Source organism: Lagopus leucura, unplaced genomic scaffold (genome assembly GCF_019238085.1).
Source record: "Lagopus leucura isolate 7727_CA_CO unplaced genomic scaffold, USGS_WTPT01 Super-Scaffold_741, whole genome shotgun sequence".
Classification (NCBI taxonomy): Eukaryota; Metazoa; Chordata; class Aves; order Galliformes; family Phasianidae; genus Lagopus; species Lagopus leucura.
In genome coordinates, this window is record NW_024962256.1 from 5,071,684 (window position 1) to 5,086,917 (window position 15,234).

The following is a 15,234-nucleotide window of genomic DNA, read 5'->3' on the forward strand; positions in this document are numbered from 1 at the left end:
TCACTATTCTAAATCTAGAAACATTTATAGTAGTGTTTAGGCTTCTAGAGAGGACTGTTTATGCAGTGTAAGAGTACTGTCATACTCTGCACCTCTGATATCTATCCTGTCCTTTTCTGATGGCCTATTTGTGTTTTTAATCCAGTCATGTAATGGCCCTGCCCAGTATAGGTTTGTCTTTCTTGTGTTTATGTATTCATGACTAAAGAAGAAATTTAGCACTTGGAGGACAAATACGAACTGATTGTTGTGATTTTAAACTTTTTTTTTTTTGTGTCTTGTAATGAATTGTTGGAAGCTTAGCTTTGCTTTGGATGTTAATTTAAAAAACTTGGCTGACTTCTGTAAATCTGAAGCAAAATCTTCATTCAGGCTGAGAAAAGATGGTGTATATCTTAGAAATGTCTTGATTGGTATAAAGGAATTGAGAAAGTGGAGGAAGAATGTATCTTCCAGCCATGTTAAGCTAAAAAAAATTGCTGAAAGTGTATATGAGATTAAAAAGTAGTCTTGAAATGACGTTGTATTTTAGGCTGTAATCTTGTATTAACTGCACTTCTGGTCTGATAATGGTATTTACAGAGGACAGTTGTTCAGCAGCCTTAATCACATGTAGTACTGCACAATTAGCAGACTGTTCAGCAAATGCTTCAGCCTCAGCTTTTTTTTTTTGTAAAATATAAAGCAGCAACACAATTTCCATTTCCTCTCATTGCGTGAACTCACCAATTCATTACAAAACACACACAAAGAGATCCCTAATAGCTGAGAAATCAGTCTGATTCAGAACAATGCAGTGATCTATATAAGCTCTGTTAGGAAGACAATGTACAGACTCCTGGATTGAGAGCGGCTGTGGTCCTCCTGACAGCCTTTGCAAGGCAACTGGATGAATCACTATTCACCTCTGCTTTCCACAAGCACAAATTTTCAGGTATTCCCTTAATTAAGACTGCAAAGTGCATACGACAAAGTTCTCTGAGTGCTTGTATTGCACTTAGCTTTCGTTAGACTCTCACACTGTGTAAAAATGCAAATAGATACTGATAGGTACTGTTGTGCTTCCTTCTGTAGAACTGATAGAGTAATGACATCAATTTTGCACCAAAGCCAACCAAGCAGTTCCTCCACACGGGCAAGAGGCCTGTGGAATCTGGGAACAGTCAATCTGGAGAATGGTCCAATAAGGGTCACTTCAGACCTATCTGGTTTTAAGTACTAACAGGAGAGAAAATTAATTACCTTTCCCTTATATTCTTGGAATGGAGATATCCTGTTATAAATTTTCTAATTAAGTGTTAAGAGAAAGTTTCAGTTGCTGCTATATTCCTAACTGTTTGCCAGCAGGGCTCAGGATTGTTTTCTGACTGTGAAATGAAAGCACATTACAGCAAAGCCGAAAAAAGCAGGCTATGTATGGCACATTTTGCAGGGGAAAAAAAAGGACATTTCAGACAACTTTATTACAATTATTACTTTAGTATTGATCTGGGAACTTTTACGACCACACAACCGGCTCAGGGTGGAAGGCAATGCCTTGATTTCAACCGCGAAACGCGAAGATGGAGTAACTGCTAGGAAGGCAGGGCTGTCACGGCAAGCTGCAGCATCTCTTCCAGCACTGCCCGCCACGGTTTTAAAGAAAACCGCCTCTGAACTTTGCAGGGCGAGGGGCCAATGCCGAGCAGACGCTGGAGGGGCGGCCCGGGGCGCGCGGGCAGAACGCAGCAGGCCTCGTGCCCTCCCTTCCCGCCCCTCGGCCCCTGCAGAGCGCAGCCAACCCCCCACGAAGCCACGCGGGAGCAAAGCTGCAAGCGGCGCTGCCGACCGACCCGCGGCCTTAAAGGTCCCGCCGGCTTCGTGCGGTCTGAGTGTGCGTGTGCGTTGGGGGGGCACGCGGTGTCTCGCACCCCCGTTGCAGCACGCAGGTGGCTGCCGCCGGGCTCCCAGCTCCCTCCTTCCTTCCCTCCCGCTAAAGGCTCGGCCGAGGGACGGCTCCAAGCAGAGCGGGGGGAGGTGAAGGGGGGGCGGCAGAGCGAGCGGGCGGCGCGGAGAGGGGATTACAATTAGCCTTTAAAAATGGCTGCTTGGAAGCTGTCAGCCGGGACGCAGCGCGGCCGCTAACCCTCCTCTCCCGCCGCTCTGCCCCTCTAGGGCTGCTATCGGAGCGGGCAGAAAAGCTCCTCTGTCCCTCCCGACCCCCCGCCCCCCCTCCCCATCCCCCCCCGCGCCGTGCGGGATGCCGTAGCGGCTCCGGGCCCGGCCGCCCTCGCTGACTGACGAGGAGGACGGCGGCGGCCCCCGCCTCCCGCGCTCCTCCTGCCGCTGCTGCGTGTGTGCGGCGGGGCTACAAAGGAGAGGGGGAGCGCGGGGTGCCGGCGCGAGGGCGGTGTGTGCGCGCGGGGGAGGGACGCGTCTTGCGAGGAGAAAGCGCAAGGTCAAGAGGCAGCTCTCCTCCTCCATGGAAGAAGAGCGATGAGCCCCGAGGAGGACGAAGAAGAGAAGGGGCGGATGGCTGTGGGCTGCCGGGCTTCCCCTCGGGAGTGAGGAGCCGGCGGTGGGGTCGGGAGGAGGGAGCGGAGGAAGGCCGGAGGGAAGCGGCGGGTTTGAATCTCGCCGGCTGGATTATTTCTCCTCTCGGGAAGCTCCCGGCTCTCGGCCCATGGCCCCCGCGGGCAGCGCGGAGCCGGGCAGCGCCCTGAGCAAAGCTGGGGCCGCCCCTCCGCCCCTGGGCGCCTGGAGACCTTTCCCCTCCGCCTGCTGTTGCTGCTTCTCCGCTCTGCTGGACGTCAACAGCTGGCTGTTCTTCTACGGATTCCTCTACCTGGCCCTCTATGCCCAGGTGTCCCAGTCCAAGTCCTGCGACAAGATCTCCTGCTTCTCGGGGCACTGTGTCAACTCTACCTGCGTCTGCGACCAGGGCTGGGTGGGAGATCAGTGCCAGCACTGCCAGGGCAGGTTCAAGTAAGTCTCTGCTTATTGCCGCTTCCTTTTTTGAGATCGGTGCTCACGCTTTTCCTATTTTATTTTCCTTATAATTATTTTCTGTGATTTTGTTCACGTGTGATGGAAAGATGTGACAGAAGTTGGGGATGAAATAGCTCTCCTGCTCCCTCCTTCAGAGAATGCAGGACGCGGTTACCGCTGCTCTCAGTGGGAGCCCAGCAGTCGGCCTAAAGCTGTGTCGCTGCTGTCCCTTCTGGAAGTGTCATGGAAATGACATGGGCACCTCATGAGATTGCCCAATGGCCCAGTGAGCGAAAATTACTGGTGACTTTTGCCTTATGGAGAGTGACAGTCTCTTGCTCGTTGCGTGCTCCCTTTCTTACAAGTGTTTAACCCAAGTTAGGGCACGTCCAGAATGACATAAATATAACTGTTAGTGAAATGTGCATCAACCATGATGAGGTTTAGAGGAGAGGAAACAGTGATGTAAACATAAAGTAGTGGTTGGTGGTGCTGGATCTAGCTTCTTATTCTCAAAAAGTGAATGTGAAATGGAGCCATTGATCAGGGAGACAGAGCCACACACTGACACTTGCTTTTCTATGTGTGGTTGGAGAGAAAAGTTAATTTATAGGGCTGTCACTTCCCCCCACCCCCTTTGGTGTCAGGGTAAGGGCGAGGAGCGCTGCTGGAGGTAACAGTTTGCTGTTATTTCTCTGTATAACCTTGGACAGGACACTGCATTTCATTCCCATGTAGAACGCCTCCTTAAAGCTGGAAAAGCAGGAGCTCTTGCTTATTAACTGTATTGACATATACAGCTGGGAAGTGTTTAATATCTAGCTAAAAGAAAAATACTGGTGAGGCTGCATCTTACAGAACTCAGATTTTATCCTTGCAAGTACTCCTTGCAAAGTACTTTAAGGTTAAAAGCATCCATAATTATCTGTTTTAAACTGTGCTTCCAACTACTAAAGTTAAGCCATGTAATTCGTGCATCTTCTAACTATCTGCATATTTATTCTCTCAGTCCTAAGTAAGCAAAAAGTGAATCTAGTGACTTGTTAGCATGGGGAGTTGGGGAGCAACTGACAACCAGATGTGCAGCTGAAGTGAGGCACGTGTTGCAGAAAAACCCACCAGATACTCCCAGCATAATGCCTCTCTCCGTGAAACTCGGTTGTAGGTGAAATGTGAGGCAATACAATGGATCCTGTCTGCAGATGAATTCAATAACAATGTTTCAGAGTTGGTCACCGGCTACCTCCGTGCATGGAGGCTTTGGGGCTGGTGTCTGCTCTGTGCCCTGGCACGAGGGGAGGATTGCTGTGGGGATTGGGTGAGCAGAGGCCCAGGTGAATCGTCTTTGTGTGTGATGATCTGCAGCAGACTGGCAGAGCAGGTATTTCCTTCCTTTAAAGAGATTACTCAGATCCTCTACCTTGATCCCTGGCGCTGCAGACCCTAATACTGTAAGGGCTGAAGGAAATTTTCATCTCCTCAATTTCAAAGCTTGTCAGTGTGTTTTGTGAATGGTTACTGGAGCCTTTAGTGAGCCCTCACATGCATATCCTTCATTACTTGTTACAGCATTTATGTTTCTTTATGCTCATTGTGTTTGTCAGGTGAAGAATTCAATGAGTGGAGGCATAGTGGTTACATTTTCTTTGCTCGCTTCTGGTGGAAAGTTAATAATCCATCCCCACCTAGAGGAAGTTCTGCCTGAGTGTTGAAAGGGCATCTCTTCCGAGCTTGGCTAATGCAGTGGTTAATCGATGTGCCTCTGGGAGTTTTGGTGAAATCAGAATAGATTCTTTTTTTATTAGCTCCTCTGTGTTCTTGCATGATTAGCTTCAGAAATGGCTGTGATGCTCATGTTATGGTTTTTGTTACAGATGTGAGCTTTTGCAATTATGTTGGAGTTCCCTGCACCCCCCTCCCCCACCTCTCCCCTCCTTTTTTTTTAATTTGCTGAGGGCTTTCTTGGTAGTAGTATATCTTCGATAGCTCATCTTTAATCTTAGAAGCAAAATGTACTCTATAATGAAAATAAGCATTCTGAGTTCTAACGTTTTCCAAACCCTGATGCTATGAAATATGGTCATGGCTGTTGCAATGCAAGCAGCAGCTCAGAGTGGCTCTGTGTTGAATTGCCAAAACTCAGAAGAGTGCTGAATGGGTGATGAGCTGAGTGTATTTACACAACAGTTGGAAAATGAATGTTAGATTACTTTAGGACCAGCTGACTGAGGATCTTTCTGACTCCTGCAGTTATTCGTAGTTGTTTGATTTATTATTATGGAAGTTTAGTATGTTGTTCCACTTGCCTGTGAAGCGTGACTATCTGCTTTATACACGGATTGCTGTGGTTGGGTTTTTGTGATGGTAATACTCTTATTTGACCAGTCGTGTTGGAATTGTATCACCATGGAGCAGTCGTTTCTTACGGTAAGAGCTATTATGAAGAATGTTTCAAAATAACAGAAAGATTGAAAAGTGTGTTTGGCTATTATAACTGCATTAAAAATTAACATGGATTATAAAGTGTGATGTGTAAGAATGTTAATAGGAACTTTTACAATCTGAATGTTTATAGTATTTCAAAGTTCAGCAGTTCAAAGTTGCTGTGTGTGCCTGTCTTATGTTAAATTTAAAAATGAGCTTTTAATGACCTAAATCAGGCAGGTGTGAAGCCAGTTTTCTGTCACCAAATTATCTGAGGAAAAAGGCTTAAGGGCAAGCTTGAAACGTACCAAAATAAAGGGATCTTTATTCTTCTTTGTATAAATCAAATGTGGTTATTTTCCCTCTTCTGGGAGTGAGGGAGTTGCATTAGCAAGCAAGAGAAACATTACTGCAGGAGAAATACTACCTAGGGGTATCTTGGGACCATTAATTCTTTTGTGAGAGATGAGTAATATTTTCAGTTTTATTACTTTTCTGGATTGGGAAATAACAGCATAGTAGAGAGACATCAAAAATAATTGATCAATCTTAGTAAGGAAGTGTCAAAGCTAATGGACAGTACTATGGTAACCTTGCCTTTTCCCTGTAGAAGACCTACTGAGTGAGCAGAGTACTTTGCAAAATGGATGAAGGAGGAGTGGATGGGGAGGGAGTGGGAGCAGGGGGAAATGGGTGAAAAGATTCTTTAGCACTGTTACACTACTTGTATTTATCAGCATTGTTATTTACTCCTTACATTGTAAAATTTGTGTTGTGAAAACAGAGCGGTGCTGCTGCTCTCACTGTTGCATTCACAGCTGTGTCAGTCATCTCCCAGCATGAGCCTCAGTTCTGCTTGGTGGTAAACTACTGTCTGGCCAAAATGGCCGTCTGAAGGCCATTTGCGTCTAGTTGCTCTGCTGTACTTTCCACTGCCTTATATTCAGATAGGATGAAAATCTTTTTTTGAACCAAAATGGAGAAGAGAAATTTAGATATTAAAAAAAGTGAGAAATTCTGTTTGTGTACTTGGGAGATAGGTAAGATAAGAAAGCTAAAGGGGCAGCAGGGTCTGTTCTTATAGGAGGGAGTCTCGAATCTATAGCTCCAAAGATGTCAAGGAAAAACGCAAGCGTAGATACATTGAGTTTTATTTTCATCTAGTTGTACTTCAGTGTGATCAAATGTTTTTAGCAGTCATGTTCTGTAGAAGTTTCTATGACTAAATGTGGCTGTCCCTAATCACTATAATCTTCACATTACTTGAATTTTACCTGTGTTGTTATGTAAACAAGAATAATTTCAATGGCATACATTCTGTTTGAAATGATGGCATTTCAATGCTGAAATTGGAAAGCACTTCTCTCTTTGCACCTGATCACATTCTAAAGACTATATACAGTGATTATTAAATTCAAGCATGCAAGAAACCTGCAGGTGGGATACTAGTTCACTGTGCAAGCTTCTCCAGTTTTGAGACCTGTTGTTTAAAACTAACAAATCCCAAACCAAAAACCCTAAGTATGTTAATCCCAAACTAGTGTTTAGTAGCTGCTCTCTTCCTAATGAAATTGCCAACAGTTGTCAGATCCATCAGAACAGAAATCTGTGTTCTGTAATCTTAATGTTGCAGATGAAAACTGGTTTGACACACTGTGGTCAGTCTGGACTTTAAGCTTGTGCTTGATTTCCCATCTTTCTGTTGCTGTTTTCCTTCTATCGCTTTCTTTAGGGAAGTCCAAATGTTGTGGTTTAAATGCATGTTATAGGAAGCCTGGGTGAGAGGTTGTGCTTTGTTACTACGCAGTGGCCACGTAGTAATGCCTTGGTTTTGCTCTGCTTTGTTTGAAGATTGTATTTCTCAAATTTTCCACCTGCTTGTGACCCTTGTGCCTCTCTGTGGCCCTCTGCAGTGGTGGCACTAGTGGCTATGTTTGTGTTTCCTACCATTCGATACCAAATAAGCTGTAGCATTTCTAATTAAGCTTCATTAAATTATAATAACTCTATGTTCAGAACCTGACCTTGTTACGGTGAATTTGTATGAAACAAAATGACTGCAACTTCCACTTAGAGTGATGGTAAGGAAATGCTTCTATGGTACAATCAGCTCCTGCTCTTCCAGTAAGCTCTGTCTGCAGCTGAAACTCTTCAGCTGGAGACTTGGCCTCGATCCCCTTGCTGAGGGACAGTCTGCTGTTGGAGGTATTTAGCAGTGTAGAAGTAGAGCTAAAATGATTTGTCTTAACAAATGCTGAGTCCTAGACATAAATTAGTGAATAATCTGTGTATTGCTTGCTGTAATTAGCGGGGCTTTGGCACTAGTGTGTGCTTTCTCTGCAGTGCCTCACAGGCTGTGCTGATGTTTTCTTAGGCAGAAAAGTGTAACAATATGTAAAAGCAACAGTTAGCTCTGCTCAGTGAGGGATAAGAGGCTGGTTAAGGGCAGATGTCTTCATTAAAGACCAACATCTTACCCAAGTGCGTTGTAACAGCAGAAGTAATTGGAACTCATGTTTTCTGGAAAAGAAAATCCCTGATCTTACGTATAGAATTTTGTTTCCTTAAAGTTAGTTTGCATTTCTTCAACTCTGTACGATACTATCTTGCCAATGACTGTGCTTTGTGTTTCTGTGCAGAGGTAAACATTTCTTGTTAATCCCTTTCCTGGGGTGAGGAAGTTCATCAGAGACACCTATTTGTTGTGGGAAAGGCAGCAGGACTTTTCCTTGATACAGTGGTGTTAAGAGAGCTGTTTGAACTGGTCCTTGCATTCAATTTGTCTCTTGCTTTCAGTGCCTCTTTTTATTATGTATTCATGTGAGATAGTATCACTAAAAGGAGATCAATTATTTCGGGTGTATCTATAAGATGGAAAGAGAGAAGTACTTTGCCTTGGTAACGCCTGCTGTTCTGGGCAGCTCTTTGACTATATTTGCTGTCACACTTCAGGAATATTTAAGGGTATGGTAAGATGGCTCTTTTCCTTACTGCAGTTATAGTGCAGTTAGGTATGTAAAATCATAGCTAACGGGGAAGCACAACAGGGCATATTTTCAGCTATGTTTTACAGCATCAGGACTGGTGGAAAGCTTAAAATAACAGTGGAAGCTCTTCCTGTGCTACATAATGAAATTATAGAGCTTGTTGCCACAGGATATGCACGGAAGTATAAAGTAAGTATAAGCAAAACCCATTATGATTATGGCCATGCTGTTGAAGTTCAGTATTGAACCTGATGATTGTTAGAAAATATATAAAGGCAGTGCTTCTGCTATTTAATTTTCTAATTTCAGACTTAGCTGAACTCTGCATATACAACATTGAGTTTACTTTTCATAGTTGTATGGCAGGATATGAGTCTACATGCTTGCTTCTGTGCAGTGTCTGGGAGACCAACTTCACATGTCCTGTTTAACAGTGCAGACTTAATGTAGATTTATTTTGTTCCATAAATCTCTTACCCTACACATACACTATTATCTATATTTCTTTGCTCAACAACTTGGTTATTCTCATAATTTACTTATTTATAATGACCTACAAAAGGAATAAAACTTTTGATACGATCTTGTGCATCTACTCCTTCCTCCTGTTGTATACCTTGGAGTCTATTTGTCAGTTACAGTTTTCATGACAATTGGAGTTAGAACAGAAGGGAGTGGGAAAGATTGAGTTGAGTTACAAGACTCTGGGGAATTCAGGAAGAGAAGCATTATGAGTGGCCCAAGAGCAGGAAAAGCTGCAGTCACAGTGTCTGTGTATTTAGTTGTTAAAGTCAATCAATCTTCAGACTGAGTGTTACAGGAAAACAGGTTTCATTAATTTTGTGAGTCTCAGGATGACCTCTCTGGGGAGGGGGAATGTTTCCCTGAGGTTGGATCAGAAGTTAGCCCTTTTCTAGGCTTATTTTGTATACCGATATGTAGAAGATCATTAGAATCAAAGACCGTACATGCATTAACTCTTCCTTTTAAGTTCTTAATTAACTGAATGAGAGGAAATACCCAGCTGACTTAAATGTGGTCTTTAAAAAAATAAATAAAAAATTGTCTTCAGACAGTTCTTTGTTTATTTGGTAACTTGCAAGTTTCTGTCGTTCTGTCATATGGACCATAGCAGTTAGGTGAGCTCCTCTGAGTACATCCCCTTCAGACAGGCTCTTACTGCACTTCTGAATTACCTCCTGCGTGTTCTCAGAGCACCTACAAAAGTTTCTGGATTCTGTTGTCTGCAGAATGACTTGCACAAGCAGTGTCCTTAAATCGCAGACTGTAAGCAGAAACAAAAGTTGCTGAAGAAATGATCTGTAGAAAAAAAAAGTTACAATTTTGCTCTTAGCCTCAGGTGCTTTATCCTTTGTGATTATCTTTAAAGGTGTCTTTCTGCTTCTTATGTAAGCATTAGCAGCTGAAATGTATCAATGGCAAAATCTCTTTCCCACTGACTAGTCTTCTTATTTTTTTGTGAGCTAGCCCGATTACCAGTTTCATACTGACCCAGGGGAGCTATAGATGTGGATAGGAAAAGGAACCTTCCTTCTAGATATCATAGAGTTCCTTCGCCTTAATTTTAATGTGGAATGATGTCCTCATTAAGCTGGCTTCTATTACACATAGTGAAATCCTGAGTCAGCCTATCAGTTGCCAAACAGCCTTTGTCATCAGCATGACCTGTATTAATTCAAGGCATGCACATAATTAGTCTCTCTGAAGCCAGTGGAATTGTGTGTAAGAATTTACACCTATGAATTGTCTTGTTATAAGCCAGCATGTGAATATTGGTGTAATTAAACTACTGAGAATGTGTAGGTCATTATGATTTTATGTCAGATGTGATTATTGTTTTGCTTAAAATTGAGTTTAGTGGTGATGCCCTGAAAAATAATTCTTCCAGTGCGAGTTACTCTGTGCATTAAAACTTTAAAATACAGTGGTAGTTCATATGATTTCCAATATAAGAAATACTGTCTTTAAAATGTAGATGCATAAGCCACATAGGTGTGCTAAACTTCCCCTGTAAATTAAACTATCTGCACTGGGAAGTGTTTATTGAGAGGAACTGTCTTTCTGAACATTGAAGAAAAAGGCTTTTAGTAGGATGTGTGTTTTGTTGTTGCTTAATACTTCATATATTTGAAACTGCACTGGAAATCTCAAGCAGTATTGAAGAATAATTTTCTGTTAGTGTTTGTGGAAATTACAAGGAGCTGCACGGTCTGGTCTTGGAAAACGTGCTTCAGAGTTGATGTAAGGAGGAGTGAAACACGGGGAGTCTGGGCACTGCAGTGGCCTCTACTGATTAACTGGATTAAGAGACAACTGTAAGCTATAAGCAGAGTGAATGCCTTCATGCCTTCATGTGAGGTGGGTGAGCTGTGGGAATTCTCAAAGTAGGAATTGAGGTTGCCCTATATGTTATTAAAAGCCTAACGAGCAAGCACGAGAGTTGAGCTGGTGGCAAGCTGCAGAGGGAGAGGCACTGCTCACTACATGTTTTAAGCAGTGTACACTTGGAAAACCTTATTTAGGTAGGGAGTAATTTGTATTTGTGGATTACCTGACAATTAAGTAGGTACTGAATGACTCCAAGTTTGGATGCAGGCACCAAAAATGACATTTGGCATCTGAATTTCCTATGGAGTTGGTACTTAATTTCTGTGCTTCAGTGACTCATTTGTTAAAAGGAAATAAGCACTTCCTGTAAGGTTGAAGACTTCAGGTGATTCGTGACTGTAATGATGGGGGACAGCTCACAAACTAGGTATGATTTTTAGTAGATTGAGAATGCATTTCTTCCTAGAATGTAATAAATACTATGGCATGAACTACTCCTGTCCAAATTGTACTGTGCATCTCAAATATGTGTCAAATAGCTTTCTCATTAGGTCAGAGGGACCTAAGACCAACTTGGAACTGGTCTGTATTATTGCAGAATGTTTGAAGAAAATATTCTTCTCTAGAATAAGAGAATCTCTGCAAAAGCAGTTTGTACATTATCCAAACTGCTGATAATCTTATAGTTAAGATGGAAATGCCCAGAAGGACTTAATTCTCACCCTTGGATTAAATGTTATTAAAATATTGAGAGATACAGCCATCTCAGGACTGCTTAGCAGCTACTTTGAAGTTACTCTGCTTGTATGAAAAAATGATCTATATTGGATTTTACATTCCTGTATTGATGTCAGAGACCCGTGGGCTTCCAGTTTGCAGGATGTTTGCATTACGTTGTTCCAGAATCAGGAATCTGGATCCACTATCTTTAATTAAATGGACTTTTATTGTAGACACACACCTTAATTTTTTTGAATAGATGTTTGAATATTGTCTTATTTTTGAATTTTCAGTTTCTTCTCTGTTACTTTGAAGGCTAACAATTTGCCTTCAGTGAAACCGTGGGTAAAGTTGGCATGTAATTATTGAGTTGTAGGAACTTGGACTGAAGAGGGATCAAAAGTGCTGCAAATGAAAATATATACTTAACCAGTTGCTGCAGTAAAGTGTGAACAGAAATGATCTTGGTCAAAAGCCAGGGAGGAGAGCTTGATACAGTCTGGTGAGCTCCAAAGAAACTTTCTGTTCAAGGTGAAAGCAAAAATGAGGCACCAAGGAGCAGAAAGACAAACATGTCATTGATGTGTGTGTGTGTGTGTGTGTGTGTGTGTATATTTCTTTTCTTTATCTTTGCCATCCAAGCACAGGCAGGATTATCAAAATATTTTCTTTTATAGTCAACTTATATTGTAGTTAAACACTTTTTGTAATAGATGGTGGTGAAGAGTAAAAGGCAGTAAAGATAATTTCCTTTGTCTTTCAAAAAATGTACCAACTTCTATCCAGTCTGACTTTTTATATGAAATAGTGACTTAGAATTCCAGCCTTATTAGGAAAACTGAAAAGAGCATTAATTCAGCTATAAGGTGGCTTACTCCTTAATTTTCTTCCCACAGTCTGTAGAGTATATAAGAGAACATACTTCTCACAGAGGAACAAAAACAAGAAATCAAAAGCTAAACAAATGCAGAAAAACTCTTATTAAGGTTTATGCGTGTGCAAACACAGCTTGGAGGATGGATACAGTTGATAATCAAATGTATGTAAGGATGTACAAAATGTGCCAGAGGGAATGAACTGCGTGCTTCGTAGGAAGTATCACAGAGCTGTTGCAACTGAATTAAGCAGTGTGGTTTGGTAGTTCTCTTGTATCACTAAATGTTTTGTTGGCTATCAAATTCAGCTGAGGCACCTCCTGGAGGATAACTTCAAACGTTGGACAGAAGCTGGAAGGTGCTCTTGGAAAATAACAAATACAGAAGCAGATGGTTGGTTTTGAAAACATACACATCTGCATTTGTGTGAGCAGATGTAACAGCATTAAGGCAGTTGTGCTTAAAAGTACTTTTGCAGATGGTATGTAAAACTTAAAGTGATGCAAGTATTAAATCTACAACACCTGTGTTTAAAACTTTGTTTACATGGGCATTTTTAATAGTACTTTGTAGGAGTGATTTGTGAAATGAATATGATACAGTTTTTCTAGAGTTTAATTTCTGAATAGCTCTGAGAGGCTGGGAATCCAAACCCTACCTGTATTCAAGATGTGCTTCATCTTGGCACATCTCTGTTGTACTTAGTATCTTGAATTAAACACTAAGTAGCTGATGATCACCATGGCTTTGAGGAATAGGTGCTAGTTTCTCCCATTTGTTTTATGCTTAGAAAAACCAAAGCTGTGTAGTTTTTTTTTTTTAATGTTAATTAATAAGTGACAGAATTGAAATCATAACTTGGGTTTATATAATTTTCTGTGATTATGCCCCTGACCTCACTTCAAGAAATGCTTTGTTTTATTTCAGGTACCTTTTACATGTAGTATTATCAGATGTATGTGATATGAAGCTTTGTTTTCTGGTTTGGATCTATAGCAAAGGATGATATTTTTGACTGACTGCTCCAAATGCATCCTGGAGAAGTTCAGTGTGTCTGGGCCTATGTTAATGCAAATGTAAGTGTCCATGTGGCTAAGGGGATGGTAAAGAGGATTGACCTTGGATGGGGTCCTCCATTCATATGAGCCAGGATGTTGGAACTGGACTGAATTTGTAGTTGACCTGGCCTCTTATTTTTGTTGTTTTTTTGAAGCAACATTTGGAGATGTGCAACCCACAGTTGAATGTATTAATGTAACAGTTCACAAAAGCTGTTTTCTAACACAATAATTGCTTGGTTATTTTATTTCTGATTTTATATGCATCATTAAAGTGCACTTACTGCTTTTGGGGTTTGCGTGCGTTCAGAAATTTCGTATAAAAACTCAGAGGTGACAGGCAGCTGAAGATAAGCAGAATATTTCTTCTAAGACTCAGGGCTTCTAATGTCAGTCAACTGCATTTTTAGGTAGCAATTGGGCTTAAAAGCAGAACCAGTATATATTAGATTCTTTCAGAATGGTGGAGGCTTCCAGGGTTGTACTGAAATGCAATTTGGGAGCATGTTCCTCTGAGTTGGTATTATTTATTTCTATTGCCTTGAGGTCATACTCAATAATGATTGTATTAAGAAGAAAAAAAAAAAACAAAACAACCAATAACAAAAAAAACCCCTAATGTATCCAATTGTTATAATAATAATTTTTAATTGCAGTTAAAGCTCTTGTCTAAGGATATTTCCTTCTTGTAAAGGGTCTAATATAGTTCTCTCATACATCACCTGTTCTCCAGTCACTTTATTTTTATCTTGATTAAACTTGACCATTTTAATTTCCATCTACTAATGAAGACCAAAGTATCTGATGGATGCAATTAGTCATGCTCCTCCTTTTTAAAATGCAACAATTAAAATTTGGTTTGTTTCTCTGTGAAGATCAAGGAAAGTGTGGAGCAACCTGCAGTACTCTGATCTGTACTGTAGCTTTCAAATTTGAAGCTTCCTTCTTCTCTTTGTGTAACTCACTGGATATGGGGGGTAAATTACCGTTCAGGCATGGGAGAATGACAAACCCAACATATGCTGAGCTTGGCAAGCGTGAGCATAGCGGTGCAACATCTTGAGTGGAGGAAATACTCTGTTGTTCTCACAGCTGTGCTGTTGCTGGTTTAGACTTCAGTGTATCGTATCAGTTAGTCTGGTTGGTGCTACTTGAAAGCATACCGTGTTAAATAAAAGAACACTAGTTGATGGAGGAAATCCTCAAGTATCCTATGTTTGAAAAGCTACAGATTAGTGAGGAAAAAGCAACATCTTTTCCTTTCCTGTTTTTAATTGCGCTGAACTTCCTAGGTATGGAATTGATGATCATTTTCTTCTTCCCAGTGGAGCAGAAGTGTTTAGGAGCCTTTCCAAGAAGATGTCAACCTACAACATACTGCAAATGCTGCATGTTGTAGGTATGCAGTAAATGCAAACTCATCTTCTGTATGTTGAGTATTTTACGAAGTATATTTAAAAAAACAGAAACCTCTCAAGCAGGAAATAAAGCCATCCTCTCATTTAAGCAACCATCCAACCATGTGTAGACTTAAGAACAGCTTTTCTCATTGATTGCTTGTCATCTTATTGCTTTTCTCTTGCTACATGTACACATGATCAAAAGTTTCCAAAAGCCTCCTAGTCTGAAAGGTCTTGTGAGCAGTTCTGTAGGAGAATGGACAAGAGAAAAGGAAAAATCCTATCCTGAGTCACAGGCTAGAGGCAGTAGGTTTGCGATGTGTGTGAGGTTGTTACTGCATGGGGAAGGCTGTGGATTCTGCTCAATAAGTGTTAGCAGTGCAAATTCTGTTTGTACCCAGACTCAAGAGCACAAGCTGGTTCTGATGTTCTGTGCAACTCTACAACAGTGACT

At 41.6% G+C, this 15,234-nt stretch overlaps 1 protein-coding gene across 5 annotated transcripts in view; it reads left to right on the forward strand.

Moving 5' to 3' along the window:
- Positions 1 to 2,385: 2,385 nt before the first annotated feature.
- ATRNL1 (attractin like 1) overlaps positions 2,386 to 15,234 on the forward strand; it is a 425,500-nt gene continuing 412,651 nt past the window's right edge. For 3 of the 5 annotated variants that reach the window (XM_042863594.1, XM_042863598.1, XM_042863596.1), the window contains exon 1: positions 2,386 to 2,964. In XM_042863594.1, the coding sequence (XP_042719528.1) occupies positions 2,663 to 2,964 (302 nt within the window). In that variant the 5' untranslated portion in view covers positions 2,386 to 2,662. The remainder of the gene's footprint in view (positions 2,965 to 15,234) is intronic. The other 2 variants (XM_042863593.1, XM_042863595.1) reach the window with 1 other exon arrangement.